The 18,296-nt window shown below is 36.3% G+C and overlaps 1 protein-coding gene across 4 annotated transcripts in view; it reads right to left on the bottom strand.

The window, feature by feature from the left end:
* The window catches only part of SENP1 (SUMO specific peptidase 1), a 55,514-nt gene that overhangs the window by 24,980 nt on the left and 12,238 nt on the right, over window positions 1-18,296 (bottom strand). For all 4 annotated transcript variants that reach the window (XM_061204442.1, XM_061204441.1, XM_061204440.1 and 1 more), the window contains 6 exons: window positions 17,819-17,978; window positions 13,897-14,068; window positions 6,648-6,751; window positions 6,279-6,565; window positions 4,681-4,735; window positions 785-823 (listed from right to left, as the gene is read on the bottom strand). In XM_061204442.1, the coding sequence (XP_061060425.1) occupies window positions 785-823; window positions 4,681-4,735; window positions 6,279-6,565; window positions 6,648-6,751; window positions 13,897-14,068; window positions 17,819-17,978 (817 nt within the window). The remainder of the gene's footprint in view (window positions 1-784; window positions 824-4,680; window positions 4,736-6,278; window positions 6,566-6,647; window positions 6,752-13,896; window positions 14,069-17,818; window positions 17,979-18,296) is intronic.

The following is an 18,296-nucleotide window of genomic DNA, read 5'->3' as shown; positions in this document are numbered from 1 at the left end:
CAATGAGCGTTAAATATAAAACCCTCAGAGAGAAAGCCTAAAATCCTTATACTAACTTATCATTACATTTACTTTAAGACAAAGTGAAACCACATGGTGTTACTGAAATTATCCTATTTTTTTTTTTGATATAATGAAAATTACTAGTTTGTTGCTAAACGTGAACAAGTGACTTTTGTGTTCGTAAATGTGGAGTCCTTTTTTAAAAACATGCTTCTAAGATTATGGAGAAAGTGAAGCTTCATTCTAGAAATCCAAAAATGAAACTGAATCCCAAAGAAGAGAATAATACAAGATATCATCGAGGTTTTAGTTCAAATATTGTATTTATGATCCAGAAGAAGAAATATGGGTTTCTTTTTTTCTTTCAAAAAATTCAACTAGACCATGGGTTTGGATAACTCAAAGTGAGTCCTTGAAACTAGAGACTAAACTTTCAGTGATTTCGCAAACTCCAGGAATAAAGATTATTCAATAAATTAGTTTTATCAATGTGAAAATAAAGGCACTTACTTTCCTTTCTATATAATAGCTAACTTTGAAATATTTTTCCAATTCAGTTGAGCTTCAACAATTGTTACAGATTTAATAAACCTGAGCATAGATATGTCCCAACTCCAATAGAACCTTTAAAACCCAATTAACTTAAAAGTTATTTTCTGTATAGACAAACATAGGAAATTTTTACTGACTAAAAATAGGTAGGGTGATTGGCTAATTGATTTCTTCTAACTGAAAAGAAAGTGATAGAGAGGGAAAAATGATACCAAAAATAATAACTTACAATTCTTTGATCCACAGCTCTGCCTGGAAAAAAGTAGGACTATGGGTGGGAAAAGAAAAATGTGACAAATGAGCAGGAGACGTAAAGGAAAATCAAATATTTTCATCAAGAAAACCACTTATTTAAACAGTTTATAAAAATGCTTTACAAGTATGCAATAAATAAAAGGACCTAAGTTACATAAAACAATTCTAACTGGGAAGTAAAGGAATACAAATATGAGTCATCTGCACACGTACAGTTAAAAAGATGACCCAACATTCAGCCGAGAAATTAAGTTTAGCATGCTCCTTACTTGGAAGGGAGACCAACACGATGTGAAAGAGTACATCACTTGTCAAGGCAATATATTAAGCTAGAACGTTCCTCTTTCCAAATGGCTCAGATTGACAGATTTATTAATGGTTTAAAAAAATCTTATGGGTTCTTGGACTTCTTGTAGGTCTACTTGAGTAAAAATACATTCAACCACATCACATTAGATACTGAAAATCCCCGCCCACAGAATAGCCCATATCAAATGGCTAATGAGCCAGTGAACCAAATCAGATAATCAGCAATACAACCCCATTCCAAAGATGAAAGGCCAGTTCTACTCCATGCAGCTCTTGCTGACAACCCAACTGAATAATGCTTAGCAGAGTCACAGGTATGCTCTCTGTTCTAGAGCCTTTTGCTCTTCTCAGACTTTCTTGTCTCCTTTCTTATCTCCTTGCCCCTAACTGAAAGAGTTCTCATAGAACCAAATGAAAGAAGAGGGAACAGTTTTCCAAAGAAAACTTTCAGATACGTAGAACAAGTAAACAGAGCATCAAATTGGAATTTAAGAGACCAGTATCTCCTGGAGCTGCTTTGTGACCTTGAGCAAGTCACTTCCTTTCCATGGGCCTCAATTTCTGGGTTTGTAAACATGGAGATTAGAGTCCCTTTCAGTTCTTAAATTTCTACAGTCTGTCCTGTAAAGGCAAGAATAAGGGCTCAGAGATTATCCCCTTGCTCCTTAGCCTAACTTCTGAGAATTAGTATTCCCAATCATCCTTAGTTCTGGGGTTTGGTGATAAACATGCTGCTCTATTACCTCCCCACTGTCGGTAGCCTACCTCCTTAACACAGTGAACGACTGATATAACAGCCAAGAAAGAAAGTCACAGAGATCAGTGGAAGCACTGTGAGGGGCTACTTAGTGCGGGATACTAAAAACAAATGAACGTGAGAATACATTTATTGAACAATATAACGAAGTGACAAGAATCACCCAGAATTTCATGGTACTGGATCATGCTATTCAAATTTGTCTGCTTCCCTTATTAGAATATAAACTTGATGAGGATAGGAATTTTTCTCTTTTGTATTTACTACTGTATCCTCTGCACCAAGAATAGTGTCTGACACATAGCAGGCAGTCAGTATTTACTGAATAAATAAATAATGTAAGGGCCAAGCACTTCTCTTTAACGGATCAAGGTATCTGCTGGCGCAGGAAAGCAAAATGCAGAGGAAAAAGCAAAATCTGTTTGCTTTTCAGAGATTATACATTACTTCTCATATAATTGAAGCAATAATAATTACAGCTACTTACTGAGCACCTACTTAGTGCTTTATGTATAAAACTCTCTTTGGGGGGTTTTACATATTAGTTAAGCCTCACAATAATCCTCAAATTAATTAAGACTCAATATAATGTGTAATAAGAAAATATTACTTATACTGTACAGAAAAGGAAATTGAGTTCAAAAGAATAATTTGTTTTGGAAGAGCCAGGATCAGAAACTATTTATATCCAATTCCAAAGACTGTGTTCTTTCTATTATTATAAAGTGTCTTTTAATAAACCAAAGTATTAAGCCAAAATGGAGATGATGAGTATTTGGGCTACTCAAGAGAGTACTTCAGGCTTTCTAGGAAATTCATTTATTTAACACAGATTTATTTACTAAGTACCCATGATGTGCCATGCACTATTATGGGCACCAGGTGGTAGTGCAAAGGTACTAGTACCGAACAAAGTACAGAGATAGAAGTACTGGCAGGAAAGACTAATGCTATCAGGAGAAGCCAGAGAAATGTCCTGAGAAAAAAATAACACCTGAGTCAGATTCTGAAAAGCAAAATAAGAGCGTAACAAGTGGACAAGGAGAGAAAAGGAATTCCAGGCAGAAGGGGAAGGGTTGGAATGTACAATGGCACAAAGGCATAAAATACATGCCACATTCTGGGAAATAAGGGCAGATCTTCATTGCTGGAACTTAACCGAGCGGGAATGCTGGGAGATTAAGAATAAAGAGCCAATCAATCGACCAAGCCTTGGGAGAGCAGGCTCCAACTTCGATAAACAGCATCATCCAATAAGCCTTACCCAAGACTACTTCTTGTCCATCTCACTCTTCAGTCGTCACTAGGAGAAATTCTCCATAAAGGAAAGGCAGACTCAGTAAAGAACTGAAGAACTGAGAGCACCCATTACATGAAATCAACTTTTTCCCAAGAAAGAACACCTATTTTTGCACATACATGTAAAGCACTTTTATAAGTGTTTTATCTGTAAGTTAATCTTCACAACAATTCAATAGTAAGGTATTAATACTCGCATTTTATTGATAAGGAAACTGAGGTTTAGAAGAGTAACTTGTCCAAAGTTACATGAAGCCTGGAAAAGGCAAGATCAGAACCCAGGTCTAACTCAAAACAAAAACAAAACAAAAAAGTATAAAGAATAAAGCATCTAAACTATAAAGTCTCCTTGAGAAACTATAACTGGAGAATTTTTTAAAATATCTAAAGTTTAGAACATACAGGGGAGCTGCAAAGACATAGAGGAACTGAGATGAGAAAGAACATTTTATTATCCCTAATCTTCTCAATGGAAAACTGATACCATTATTATTTTAGCAATTGAATTGCTAAGGCCAGATATGGCAAAGACATAGCAATCTGAGTAGCAACTTATTGGATTACAGAGGAAGAAGTACTTGGTACCTCTCAGAGGGGTCAAGTTTCATACAGAAGATCACATTTGAATTGAGACTTAAAAGATAAGAAAAAGACTACTGCCAGATAGACAAGTGCAAGGGGGAGAAGGGGAGCATACCAGGCAGAAGGCACACAATGTGAAGGTAAGAAAATACCTATCATCTTATAAGTCAGCATATAATAAACACATGAAAGAATCCAGTATTTACACATGGTTCCTTCTCTCACCTCCACTGTGTCTCTCCTCAAATGTCACCTTATCAGAAACTTGCCATGACTATCCTAGATAAATAGCACCCCCAAACCCCAGTCTATATACTACCCTGCTTTGTTTTTCTTTGCAGCACTTATCACCAACAGGCATGTGTTTATTTGCTTATTTGTTCTCTATCTGTCCCCCATCCCTCCCCTTACACTCCTTACAATTAGAATGTAGACTCCTTGAGAGCAGGAACTTCATTTTGTTCACTGCTGTTATCTCCAATGTCTATACTAATACCTGGCACCCAAGAGACTATCAATAAATACTTGTTAAAGGAAAGAATGCATGATAGGAAGCAAGACTTGTGGAGGAAGGGTGTTGTATACCATACAAGGAGTTTGGGCTTGATTCTATGTCTGATAAGCCACCCTTCAGGGAGTTTAATGAATGATTAAATAAGCATTTTAGGAAGATCACTCTGCAGAATGGAAGATGGACTAAAGAACAAGGCAAAGAATGGATTAGAAAACATGGTGGAAAATGGAATGAAGAACAAAATGGAGGCTGGAGGAAAACAGATTAATCAGGAAGTTACTGAAATAATTCAAACAACATATAAGAGAGGTCTGAGTTGAGGCCATTTTATATTACTTAGATCTTAGTGAAGAAACGGTGATTAAATAGAGGGAGAATATGTTAAAAATGTCCTTTAACCAAAGTTTACCTGGGAGTTGGAGTCTGGGAATCTTTCACTTTGAGTAAAATCACAGAGTCTGATCCTAAACAATAAAACACAAGAGCATATCACTATTAACAAAATTCCACATGGTTGTACCTTCTAGATGTCTGTAGTTTAAGTTCCCATACTTTGTTATATTCTATTTCCATAAACATAACACAGCATAAGGATAAACGTAAGATGGAAGAGAAAGAGAGGCAGGTCCATTTTCACTGAGCCATAAATAGGGCTTAGTGAAGAGCCTGCCTCACAAATAAAGCAATCACTCTAAAAGAAAGTATATATGCCCTTCAGCATCTCCTCCTGGGCTGAGCTTGCTCCCTGTGCTTCTTCTTTCTATTCCTGGGAAACAAGAATGTGCCAAGATTTCTCAAAAGTCTTTAGTTCATGAGCTACCACAAGACTGAATAAGGTGAAAGAGGGAAGGGGAAGGAGGAAGGGAAGAGAGGGGAGGGGACAAGAAGAGGAGGGAAGGCAGAAAGAAAGAGAGCAACAGCTATGTGAGAAGTAGCAGACTCTAAAGAGTATAAATTCTATCATTCTAGCACTTATTTTCTATTGATAGAGGAAGAAATCATGTCCTTCTAAAGCACTATGATTAGAATCTCATTTAGAATATTTAATAAATGGTACAAGGAAAGTAATTAAACAGTTCAGTGTAGTATATTTGTTCCAGTTTAGTTGTATCTAAGCATCTGCCATACAATGCATGCTTCTGAAATTAACAGCTTTTAATAATAGTTCTCAGTAAATCACCTGACAAAATTTAAGTTTTCATGAATATGTGTAGCTATATAATGATGTCACCAATAATTTTAATCCCTAAGTGAGAATTTTAAGAAAGTGAGGAATAGATTAAAAAAAAAACTAAATAACCTGAAGAAGGAGGGGAGAGCCTTAGAGACTGATCTAGCAAAAGATCCCTAATGTCTAACCACTTAACATAAAACTTGTTTTAAGTTACATGCCTAAATACATACCATAAATACACACATAATGCATACTTAAAGAAGGGGAAAACTAAGCAAACAAAAAAAAACTACCAGAGCAAACCTTTTAATTAACTGGAATGCTAAGAGACTGAATATTTTGGTTAGCTGAAAGTTAGGTAGAAAACTTTGTTTCCCAAACTTGCCGATGACCATTCCAAAATGCATAAACCTACTATACAGGTTTTATAAGTAGTACTTGTTTAAGAACTTTTACTTCAGTTCTTAATTGATGTTCCAAAACTCCTAGAACTTCAGAGTACTTAATTTTCATTGTAAAGTACTAGAAACAGAGACAGTACTGAAGTAATTGGGCTTAATATATTCTGACACAAGATTGCTTAGGAAGTTAATCTTTTAAATAAAATATTATAGGAAATCATTTGCATCTCCATGTAAGAAAAAAGTAAGCTACTTATTATATGCTTCATTTACTCATGGCACAGCTGAGTTAAATGTATTTAAGGTATCTTGTATCTTATATCTTAATTAAGTTACATGTGTATTACTACCTTGCCTATAATTCACATGGATCCAATAAACTGTTAATTGGCTATTAGGGTTCAAAATACAGTTATACAACACCATTTTTACCTTCAGATTGTGTATTTGAAGTTGGTAAGTTATCTGGCTGATGTGAAAGAGAGTGGTGATGTTGGGGTTGATGGAGAGGATCAGAATCTTTGGATCCAAATGCAACAACATCTGGGGTATAAGATGATATGGGAAACACATTGTGGGACAATTGTTCCTGGGCAGTTAAAATACTGGCCGATCCAGATGACGAAGTATCAGAGCCAATGATCTGGGTTGCACAAGAGCTTCCATTTTTAAACAGTGAGTCTTTCAAAGTATTCTTACTGGAACTAAGACATCGAGACCTAGCAAGAGAAGAATACAACTTCAATATCAAATAACAAAATGTAGAATTAAATTCATTTGAAAAATGTTTCCATGACTCACAAGTGTAAAGGAAAGTGTGTGGTGGGTTTGGCTACAGAAAACTGTTTCCCTGTGACCATCTGTAGCAGCTGTCTGTAAATCTCTCGTTCTTCCTCTTGAACTGTCTATAAAAGAAAAAAAAATCTTAAATACATCCAATGAGGCAAATGTTTCTCAAAGTAGTATCTAGACTCCCAGAAGCTCTGTCAAAGCTCTGGCAGCGTCCTCACGATAATTAAGAATTATGGTTCATTAATAATATTCTAGAAAATTATAAAGTATACATAAGAGGAGTTGAGTGAAGCAAATACCAGACAGTATATTTTGGAAAATTATGGGGCATATACGTAAATAAGAAACTACAGGATATGAAAGCAGAAGGCCACTTTTGTGTCACTTATAGAGTGCCAGAAATAAAACATTTGAGGACCTCTTAATAAGACTCCAACAAATCCCTTGACTCCTAATACCTGTTAGAAAAACCACAAGGAAGTAACCAGAACAGTCAAATGGGATATCTTGCTAAAGTTTCCTATTCTATCCAATTTTTAAGAGTGTAAGTATTTTCCAGAGATGGTTTTCATTATTTACTTTTTTTTCCCCCTCAAGTCCCAATACTGAATTTAGGGAAAAGCACATACTCTACATCTACAACATAATTCACTTATTGACTTAAACACCTACTATGCTCCAGTTACTAAGATACCTCACTGAATAAAAGAAAGTCCACGCCCTTGTGAAGCTTACATTACAGTTGAAAGACTGACAAACTAGTCAAGTAGTATGAAGAAAATTAAAGATAAGAGAATAGAAAGTGATGGAGGAGGAACAGCAAGAACAGGTAAGACATTTCTAAAAAGGTGATATTTCAATAGAAACCTAAATCAAAGGAAGAAATCAGTCATAGAAATTTATAAACAGTATTCCAGGTAGAGTCAGAGCAAATGCAAAGGCCCTGAGACAGAAATATGCTTGATGTGTTCAAGGAATAGTAAGGTCAGTGTGAATCAGAAGAATAATAAGAAATGAGGTCACTTAGCAGAGAACCAGATTACATAAGGACTTGTAACTATAATCATGGTAAAGTATCTACACTGCACAGATCCCCTGAAGCAATGGGCTGCATTCATTAAATAACATGCCCCAGTATTTTCAAAATCTTGTATAGAGTTTAATACAAGCACCAATCTTCACAAAATAATTTTAATACTTTGTGCCAATGCTAGCAACATCCTACACTGTGACATTTCAATATACACACAAGCATTTCATTCAGTTTCAAATGTTTGTTAAAAGCACAGTGAAGGGACTTCCCTGGTGGCGCAATGGTTAAGAATCCACCTGCCAATGCTGGGGACACGGGTTCGAGCCCTGGTCCGGGAAGACCCCACATGCCGCAGAGCAACTAAGCTCGTGCACCACAACTACTGAGCCTGCGCTCTAGAGCTCACGAGCCACAACTACTGAGCCCACGTGCCGCAACTACTGAAGCCCGCGTGCCTAGAGCCCATGCTCCGCAACAAGAGAAGCCACTGCAGTGAGAAGCCTGCGCACTACAACGAACAGTAGCCCCCGCTCGCCGCAACTAGAGAAAGCCCGTGCACAGCAACGAAGACCCAACACAGCCAAAAATAAATAACTAAATTAATTAATTAATTTTAAAAAGCACAATAAATAAAGCAATTATCTATGCAAAGGTAAAGGGACACTAAATTTTTTCTTCTTGAATCTTTTTTTTTTGTACATGGTAAATTTCAATTACATTGTCAGTATAATGTTACTGATCTAACAAGATACACCTTGTACTGTGCTGCATGACAATTCCTTATGAGAAAGAGCTATCCTTAAATCTGAATAGTTGAGTGATCAGAAAAGGTAGAAGTAGTTGAGCATTTGGTGGCAAAATAGACCCAAGAGAAAAAACAAATTTGCAATGTTCTATATGAAGAAAATAAACACCATTATTTTATCCCTTAGACATTAATATTATATTCAAGATGATGGTGGTCTTCTTTTTTAGTGTTTGTGAAGAGACTGTCTACAGTATTAAAAACCATAATTAAAATAAATGCCTCTTTATGAAAACATAAATTGGCTACTATGAAAATTCTTCAAGTAGATAATATGAAGAATGAAGCATCATTACAGATTATTAGATTGTAAGAGACATCTTTGCCAACCAACTCCACTGTGATCTATATACAGGAAAGCTGTGTTATCTGGCACTTTAATGACTAGAATTTTGAATACCCCTCAATGTAAATCTTGACTCCACCTTCCCACTATACCAAGTAACCTAATCCACAATACTATGCTGTTAACAGTATGTTGTTTTCAGGGGTGGTAAAATGGAAGGAGGGAAGGGAAACCGTAAGCGGAACACCACACCTGAGTCGTGGATATTAACTCAATCATCTTAGTTCATTTTCACTGTCCCAACAAACTACATCTTAAAAAGCTCCGACTGTATTATCATAACATAGGGAGGAAAGTAAAGCAGATAAACTGGTGTAGGAGGTTACTCTGCATACCAAGGGAAGATAAAGAAATATGCCCATTACTTAAAGACCTCCAGAGAACACCAAGAATTATGAGAACACCAATTTATTTGTGGTACCCTAAACACTTCAACCAAAAGGGGAAACATGAGGTGGGGGGAAGAATAAATCAGGAGCTTGGGATTAACGTACATATACTACCATATATAAGATAGACAACCAACAAGGACCTACTCTATAGCACAGGGAAATCTACTGAATATTCTGTGATAACCTATATGAGAAAAGAATCTGAAAAAGAATAAATATATGTATAACTGAATCACTTTGCTGTAAACCTGAAACTAACACAACATTGTAAATCAACTATAATCCAATAAAATTTTTTTAAAAAAGACTTAAACCATAAAAAGTTAGAAACATTTCCCTCCTTCCTGATACTACATAGCGAAATGTTTTCTTGAAATAAATTTTTATACTTAGGACTTCCCTGGTGGCACAGTGGTTAAGAATCCGCCTGCCAATGCAGGGGACACGGGTTTGATCTCTGGTCCGGGAAGATCCCACATGCCGCGGAGCAACTAAGCCCACATGTTGCAACTACTGAGCCCGCAGCTGCAACTACTGAAGCCCGTGTGCCTAGAGCCCGTGCTCCGCAACAAGAGAAGCCACCCCAATGAGAAGCCCACACACTGCAACGAAGAGTAGCTCGCGTGCAGCAACAAAGACCCAACGCAGCCAAAAAAAAAAAAAAAATTTTTTTTATACTTATAAATAAAACATGAATAAACTAAGGAGCCATTAAGCAACTCAGCTAATGCAAATTACAAGAAATCTAGATTAACTGAACGCAAAGAGTTGATTTTTAAAAATAATTTAACACACACAAAAGTCCCCCACAAATCTTTTTCCCCAATAAATATATCTTCAATGAAAAGCTTCTGTCTGAGCCTGAACAACCTCACAGTCATTAGACAACATAAAATGAACACAAATAAATCCATATTCCAAATAATTATCTGAACTCCTTCAAATCCCATACTTTCAGTTTAAACTGATTTATGGTTTAAAAAAGAAATTACAGAAAAAAGGTTAAGAAGTTTTCACTGTTCTACATGTTTATTTGGAAGTTACAAGAATTTATGTTTTTTTTAAATGAGGCAAGGCACTTTTCTTTTTGGGGCTTCATTAAACAATAAAACACTGGGTATATTACATTTTATTTAGAACCATTTCGGACAAAGAAAGAATAGTCTAAGCAACTCTCAAAAGAACACATAACATTTGGCTTTACCAAAAGCAAATGCAAGATGCAAGGAGGTAAGTCACTTGAGACTTCAAACATAATCCTTTTTTGGAGCACCTGGTACTATAAAGTAAAAAAAAAATTCTTTCTATGTATATTACTTATTAAACTATTTTCTATTGAGAAAGCACATTAGGAAATTGAGAGGAAAGGAAGCTATAATTGGATAAAATGTTAAAGGAAGTTGGCTAATGTTATGTTTCAAACCTAATAGAGGACCAAAGAAAGTTTAATAAGTATAAGAACAATTAGTAAAGTATGTTTTTCTTAAAAGAAAAAGAATAAAACCATCAGTGACATCTATAAGGCAGTCTAACATCTTAAAATGCTGCTCAATATGTAGCAGAGAAGCATGTCTGGAAGCAACATATAATTGAAAAGAAACTACTTGTGTTTTTACTATTTAACATTTCTATTGTCCCTAATATTTTTTTCTTTCCTAAACAGAAACTCTCATCCTCTGTAACAGTGCTAAGAGAACCTTCTGTGATAATGGAAGTAATCTCTGTTTGTACTGTCCAATATGGTAGCCACTAGCCATATATGCCTAATGAGTACTTGAAATGTGGCTAGCGTGACTGAGAAACTACACTTTTATTTAATTTGAATTAACTTAAATAGTGCACGTGGCTGGTGGTAACCCTACTACAGTGGTCCCCAACCTATTTGGCAACAGGGACCAGTTTCGTGGAAGACAATTTTTCCATGGAACCGGGGGAGGGGGAGATGGTTTCGGGATGATTCAAGTGCATTACATTTATTGTGCACTTTATTTCTATTATTATTACACTGTAATATATAATGAAATAATTATACAAGTCACCATAATACACAATCAGTGTGAGCCCTGAGCTTGTTTTCACTTGCCACTCACTGATAGGGTTTTGTGAGTCTGCAAGCAATTGATTTATTATGGTCTCTGTGCAGTCAAACCTCTCTGCTAATGATTATCTGTATTTGCAGCCGCTCCCCAGTGCTAGCGTCACCGCCTCAGCTCCACCTCAGATCATCAGGCATTAGATTCTCATAAGGAGCGTGCAACCTAGATCTCTCACATGCACAGTTCACGGTAGGGTTCGAGCTCCTATGAGAATCTAATGTCACCGCTGATCTGACAGGAGGCAGAGCTCAGGCAGTAACGTGAGCGATGTGGAGTGGCTGTAAATACAGATGAAGCTTCACTTGCCGGCCACTCACCTCCTGCTGTGCAGCCCAGTTCCTAACAGGCCAGGGACCGATACCGGTCTGTGGCCGGGGTGTTGGGGACCCCTGCCCTATTGGATAGTATTGTTCTTTAATGTTGCCCTTGAATCAGCCATCAGCCAAGTGGTGGTACTGCCACCACCTGCATATTTCCAAATTCTTCTTCCTCATGTATTATCTTCAAACCCGTTGTAAGACTCAACAGCACAGTGGTGACATGTTAATTCCGCAGATAGCTTCATATTCCTGAAGGTGTTAGACAACTCCAGCAGTAAGATTCATACACAATTCTCCTTCTTTAACATAAGCAACAGATGTCTCTTGGAGATCCCAATATTTCCATGGAAAATAACTTTTCCTCCAGCTTATAAGCTCCCATCAATAATTTTAGTCCAGGAGGGAAAAGTAACATTTTAATCTGGATTATCTGTAATATCCAAGACTAAATATCTAAATAATCTGTTGAGAGTTTCATTTAATAAAGTTTGGTCCAATATTTCGTCTTGTTCATATAATACGGGTTACTCCATATTTCTACACTACAGGTGACTTGCTTTTCACAGCAGATTATAGACCTAAAAACAACTGAAGCAAAATTCCCTGCATCTCTTGTTCCATAGGACAGGTTCAATCCTTGGCATCTTTTTGACACTGCAGAAGGAAAGAGAAACCAGCTTCATGTCCTCCCTTGACCCAGCCTGCGGCCTGGAAGGTGGATTGGAAGGATGAAAGTATTGGGTCAGCCCAAGTCTTTGGGCTGGAAGTGGAGGTGACAGGAGGAGGGGCTGAGTGGTCCCAAGGACTGGTTGGCTAGTGGGTGAATGGGGGGCTCACAATGAGCACATTCTAAAGGGCACTGGTGATGCCAGCAGCAGCCACACGGGGCAGGGACGGGTTTGGGAGGCCTGTACCGGCTGCCATGTGTTACCGTCTCGGTCCCCACAAGTCTCTCGGTATCCTGCTGGCTGCCTACACTCTAGCACAAGCACAACCCCCACAGCTCCAGTAACTAAAAAAGAATTATTTATGTATGTAATAACTGATACGCAGATCGTACTAAATTCAATGTTACAAAAGGTACAGTGAAAAATAAATCACCCTTTCATTAACTGTTGCTCAGCTCTTATCACCAAATGCAACTGGTGCCAGTTTCTTGTCTATCCTTCCCCCTGATAATTATGATTTACTAGCTCTGTCATCATTTGCTTGAATATTTTAGATTCAATACAAATTTAAAACCAAAAAATATACAGCATTTTAAACTATGTAACAAATAATCAAGTTTTGCCACCTAAGAGATCTTCACTGCCACATTACACAATTATTTAGCACATAATGCTATATTCTTGACTCCACGGTCTGTAAGCGCCAATGGACAGGAACCACATAACCATGCTGTATAAAAGAAAGCATACCTTCTAGACTCCTGTAGAAGAACTGGACTGCAGGCTGGCCATTTATTAGTTGTGTGACCTCTGACCTTTACTTTCCAACTTTGTAAAATGTGGTTATTACCTCATCTCTACCTATTTCACAAGGTTAAAAGAATTCAAAACAATAATACATGTGGAAAGCACACTGGAAACTCTAATGCTATATAAGTATGAGGTCATTATTATTCATATGTATCTCCACAGCAACCAGTCCAAAGCTGACTAGATGCACAATAAATATTTAATTGAACAGATGTAAGCACATCTCCTTATTGTATAAATTATATGTTATATATAAGGAATTGATTTTTTCCTAAGTTTACTGAATGAATATAACATAGTGTCAACATAACATCTTTCTTGTGGAGAAAGTTTATGATCTCAAAGATCTTACTCATAATGAAAGGATGTAAATTATTTAGCTGGCTTCTTGACTTTTCTTTTATATTGAGGAAAAATTATCCTAGTAAGAAGGGCAGGTATGAAATCCAGCAAGGTTAACAGCTTTGCCACATGAAACTAGAGTTTTAATAAGGGTCCGAAAGAGAACAGAGATAGTTTGATGTATGAAAGCCACTCAGACAATACTGAAGATTAAGTGTGCTGTCCAACAGGAATAGAAGATGGTAAGAAAAATACTGAAGTCCTGCTAAAATATCTCCTTACTTTCTTTAGAAGAGATGCTGGCACTCAAAAAGAGTAATTAAGAAAGAAAAAAAACATAGAAAGGATTAATGGAATGGTTAATAAACATCTAAGTCAGAGGGAACAAATGGCTGAATGTAGGGAAAGTCTAACTTTTAGTAGCTTTTGTTGCAGGTTTTCCTTACCTCTTCTGCTGTACTAATGTGTCGCCTCTGAGTTTTCTTGGGGCTCAAAAGATTTCGACGACATGAACCACTCCAAGATGGACTTGAAACAGGCTTAATAGGAAAAGATTTTTCATATGCAGACACATGACAGTGATGGTTTGACTTTCCTGTAAAAGTGTTTGATAATCCACTAAAAAAAAAAAAAAAAAGTTTGTAAGAAAAGACAAGAACAGTAAGTAAGAAAATCTAACCAGGTGATTATTTTCACTTTTAAGAAATAACAAAAACAAAAAATGCAGACTGACAGATGTACCCTGTGAGGGAAATACACAAGAAATGATACATGAGTTGCTGCATTAGGTTCTGCCACTTAGGAGGTCTTAAACTGCCAAACTATGTAATTATCAAACACCTAAAATTGTATTTCTTAGCTTCGCCATCTATAAGTTCCTTTGGTCAGGAACCATAGACCTGTGTGGTATGACAGAAAGCCTATCAAATTAGAGTTCTTCAGAAAACCTGGGTTCTAGGTATGCACCTGGGTTCTAGGTGTGCTAATATGCACACACTTTCTATTTACTCCCTGCAGTCCCCTCTCCCAGCCTTTTGGAGGGAATTATTTTAATATTAAATATGCAAAGGTGGATAAAGCTGAAGCTTCTCAACTGTTTTTCAATTGAATTTAAGTTTCCTAAAAGACCAACAGAGGGCTCCCATCCTCCATTAAAAAAAACTAGGCTTTTTATGAGGCTGCATCACTGTGACTGCTCCTTCTGCCCTCACTATCTACCTCTTTTGAAGGAGAATTTTGCTTTGTTTCTTTATACCATATGCGCCTCAAATAATGGGAAAAATTGGCAAGAAAAATATTTTTGTGGACTCAAAATCCAGTTTTATCTCTAAGGTTAGGTTAATAATTTAAAGTTTTTTTCTATGTGCTCTTTTTCAAATATCATTGCCCAGCACAGGTACTTGTGCTCAATATAATTAATTTTCTTTCTTTCTGCTGAGGATGAAGAGTAAAGTACATAAGCTGACTAAGCTGAATTTATTGAAATGAACTCTTTAAATCAGTACATGTGGTCTGATCCAAATGAAATCAGACTAGGTCTAAAGAAAATTAAACAGTACATATACTCTCTCTGACTCTTCAAACTCTAATGTTTCCTATGTGTGTTAGAGTGGGGAAAGGAGCAAGAACTTGGAATTCCAGAAACACGGTTCTTTTCTTAGGATGGGTAGATGTGGCTAGGAAAAAATGGCAAGGGCAATATAATTTGCTTGATAAAGATATAATGAATTCCCCACAATGTCTTTTGCATTTATTTTTCCTGGAGTGTGTGTGTGTGTTTAATGCAAAAGATTCTTCTTCCTAAAGAAACAGTATGAGGGCACTTGCGATGCCAGAAAGCAAGGGTGCTACCAACAACTAACGAGGTTGAGTCAGACACAGACATAAGCCTGAAGGAACTTCCACTAGCCAAAGTTGTGAGAATGTAAGCATTAAAAGAATAATGATTGTAGTAGTGGATTAAAACACACTGAATCCATGACACTGAAAAAAGAACAGAAAAATTCATTTGAACCACATGAAGTGGCGATTAAAAAAAAAAAACTTACTTTGAAAATTGCTAATGAAAAAGAAAGATCTAATCACATACCCTGCCTTCCCAGTAGGAAAAATATTTCAGGGTAACCAAACAGCCCTAATGAGGAAAAAAGCTCTCCCTTATAGCAGAGTGCCAATTAATTAGTGTAAAAGAAATGATAAAATTAGAAAAATACTATTTCATTAACTACTAAAATTATTATCAGGTCAAAGGAGGTCAAAAGGTACAAACTTCCAGTGATAAAACAAGTCATGGGGATGTAATGTAGAGCATGGTGACTATAGTTAATAATACCATATTTCATATTTGAAAGTTACTGAGAAAGTAGATCTTAAAAGTTCTCGTAACAAGAAAAAAAAATTTTGTAACCATGTATGGTGATGGATGTTAACTAAACTTATCGTGGTGATCAATATACAAATATTGCATCATTATGCTGCACACCCGAAACTAATATAATGTTATATGTCAATTATACCTCAATTAAAAAACTACTATCAGCTAAGGATTATCAGTTGATATTAATAACTCCCAGGCTGATTTGAAACTGGTCGTTCATAAAATGCCAAAGTAACATCATTTAGATTACATTCTAGTCACAAGGGGGAAGAAAACCTAACTGTACAATTAAGGACTAGAGCGCTATCACTCTAATCTAGAGGTCAATCCAGCATCACTAATGATAGGACTGTAAGTTTTCTAATATGATGTAACACAGCATCAGCTTTTATTAAAGTCAAAAATCTAGTTTATAAAATATACAGAGGATAGAGGACAAAATAATGGTACTACGGGAAAGCAACCTGTGAAATCCAAAAGGTGGAACATTATGCAGAAAAAAGTCATGTCATAAAAAAAGGGGGTGCTGTTCAAGATTGTAAGAGACTTAAGGGTGATAAATACCAGATGCGATTTTAAACTGCATACTGCTTTGGACAAACTAGCTGTAAAGGATACTTTTGGGTCAACTAGGAAAACTTAAATATAACTTATTCAGTGTACAAGATAAAATTTACTGAATGAAAAAAAGATGATTGAAAAAGATTACAAAAGAGTATGCACAATATGAACTCATTTTTGGAAAAAAATGTGTGTAAACAGAAAAATATCTGGAAGGACATGTACTAAGACATTACAAAAGGTGACCTCTCACTGGTGGGAATATGATGTTTTTATTGTTTATTTGTGCTTATCTGTATTTTCTGATTTTGTACAAAGCATGCGCAGTTTCTGTAATAACATTATTTAAAAAAATAACAGCATGGCATTATTGAGGAAAAAAAGCAACTTGCCAAATGATGCAAACAGAATATCTTTAATGAAGATAACATATTATACATTTTATAGTATTACACAGCATATATATCATTCTATATCTAAGCAAGAGAAAGTGAAAGAGAAACAAGCATAGGAAAAGATTTGGAAGGAAACGCATGAAGGGGAAGGGAGTAAGATTGTGAGTAGTGGTCAAGGGATCTTTGGCTTTATTGGCAATGTTTTAACTTTTACAACGTGACTGTGTTAATGAATTCTTATGTAATTTTTAAAAATATTAAGAAGTGGGGAAGACAATCCCTGGGAGTACTCACACATGTTTCCAGAGTCCATGTGCTGATAATCATAAAATAAAATAAAAACCATCTTGTTGGTTTCAATCAGCACCAGAAAGCTTAGCTTTGACTAAGCAGGAAATTGAATGATCCCACATGCCTAAAATCCATCACCAGAGTAATATTTAAGAAGTCATAAATACCATATTAAAAAAGAAATATTTACTAATATAATAAAGTACTTGAGGGAAAAGTTTCTAAGCCAAACTTCATCTGCCTTTAATAATCAGTAGAAGTTTGGTGAGGGAATAAGCAGGGCTTATAAGTTAGGCTAAATATGATCAAGTTCTTTCTGAGTTTAATTTTACAATAGAAGTAGTTGACTAAGGTGTAAGGCTGCTTTGGTTTAAGTCAGGTCTCTGCTCACATGAGAGCCTACAAAATGCGCTGGTTTCTTTGCTACTGAAGTTGCAGAAATTGATCAATTTTCACTTTAAGGTTCAAAATAGCCATATTGATCCTGAAGGGTCCCAATACACTCATATCCACCAAGATTTCCCTCAAAACTCCCTCCCTCTAATGATAAGATTTGGCTGTCACCAAAATCCAGCACCAGATGAATTAAAAGTTGAAAGTTCAAAATGAATTTGTCCGTATCTCTATGGTTTAAAGTTCAAAAGTGGTGTTACTTTTTAAAAATGCCAATGTAACAACTATCTTATAGCCATTTTCCCTTATATTGGAGGAAGAGCTTGTGAACTGAGCAGCCAGAATACTTACCTTGAGGTCTTTCGGGTTTCGAGGTAAAGACTTCGGCTGTTTCTTGATTTTTGTAAAGTTGAACCTGATGCTGGAGTGGAATTTCTCCACTGGCCATTTGCACTCTGGCCAAAGGTTCTTAGGTCTCCTGAGCCAAGAAAACTGTCTGAGGAAGGGTTGTCTAGAAGAATAAAAGTTTGAATAAATTAAACAAATACCTATACTGGTTCTCCATATGACTGCAACCATGTCCAACATTGTATTCCAAAGTAATGTGGCATATCACCATGTCTCTAATGGAAGAAAGATCCCGGTCTCAACTGCCAGTAAAGTCTGCAATAAGGGAACTTCTACAAACTATAATTGATTCAGCCATACTAACCTGAAAATTGATGAAGGAGCTGAATCCTGCCACAGCCATGTGCCTTATCTGCATCAATGTGACTCCGTGGTGTCCACCAAAAGTCAACATTTTACCCCAACTATATCTTGCAAGCAC

The sequence above is a fragment of the Eubalaena glacialis genome, chromosome 11, assembly GCF_028564815.1.
Source record: "Eubalaena glacialis isolate mEubGla1 chromosome 11, mEubGla1.1.hap2.+ XY, whole genome shotgun sequence".
Lineage (NCBI taxonomy): Eukaryota > Metazoa > Chordata > Mammalia > Artiodactyla > Balaenidae > Eubalaena > Eubalaena glacialis.
Note: the sequence above shows the minus strand (reverse complement) of the source record. Positions and strands in the feature narration are given on the sequence as shown.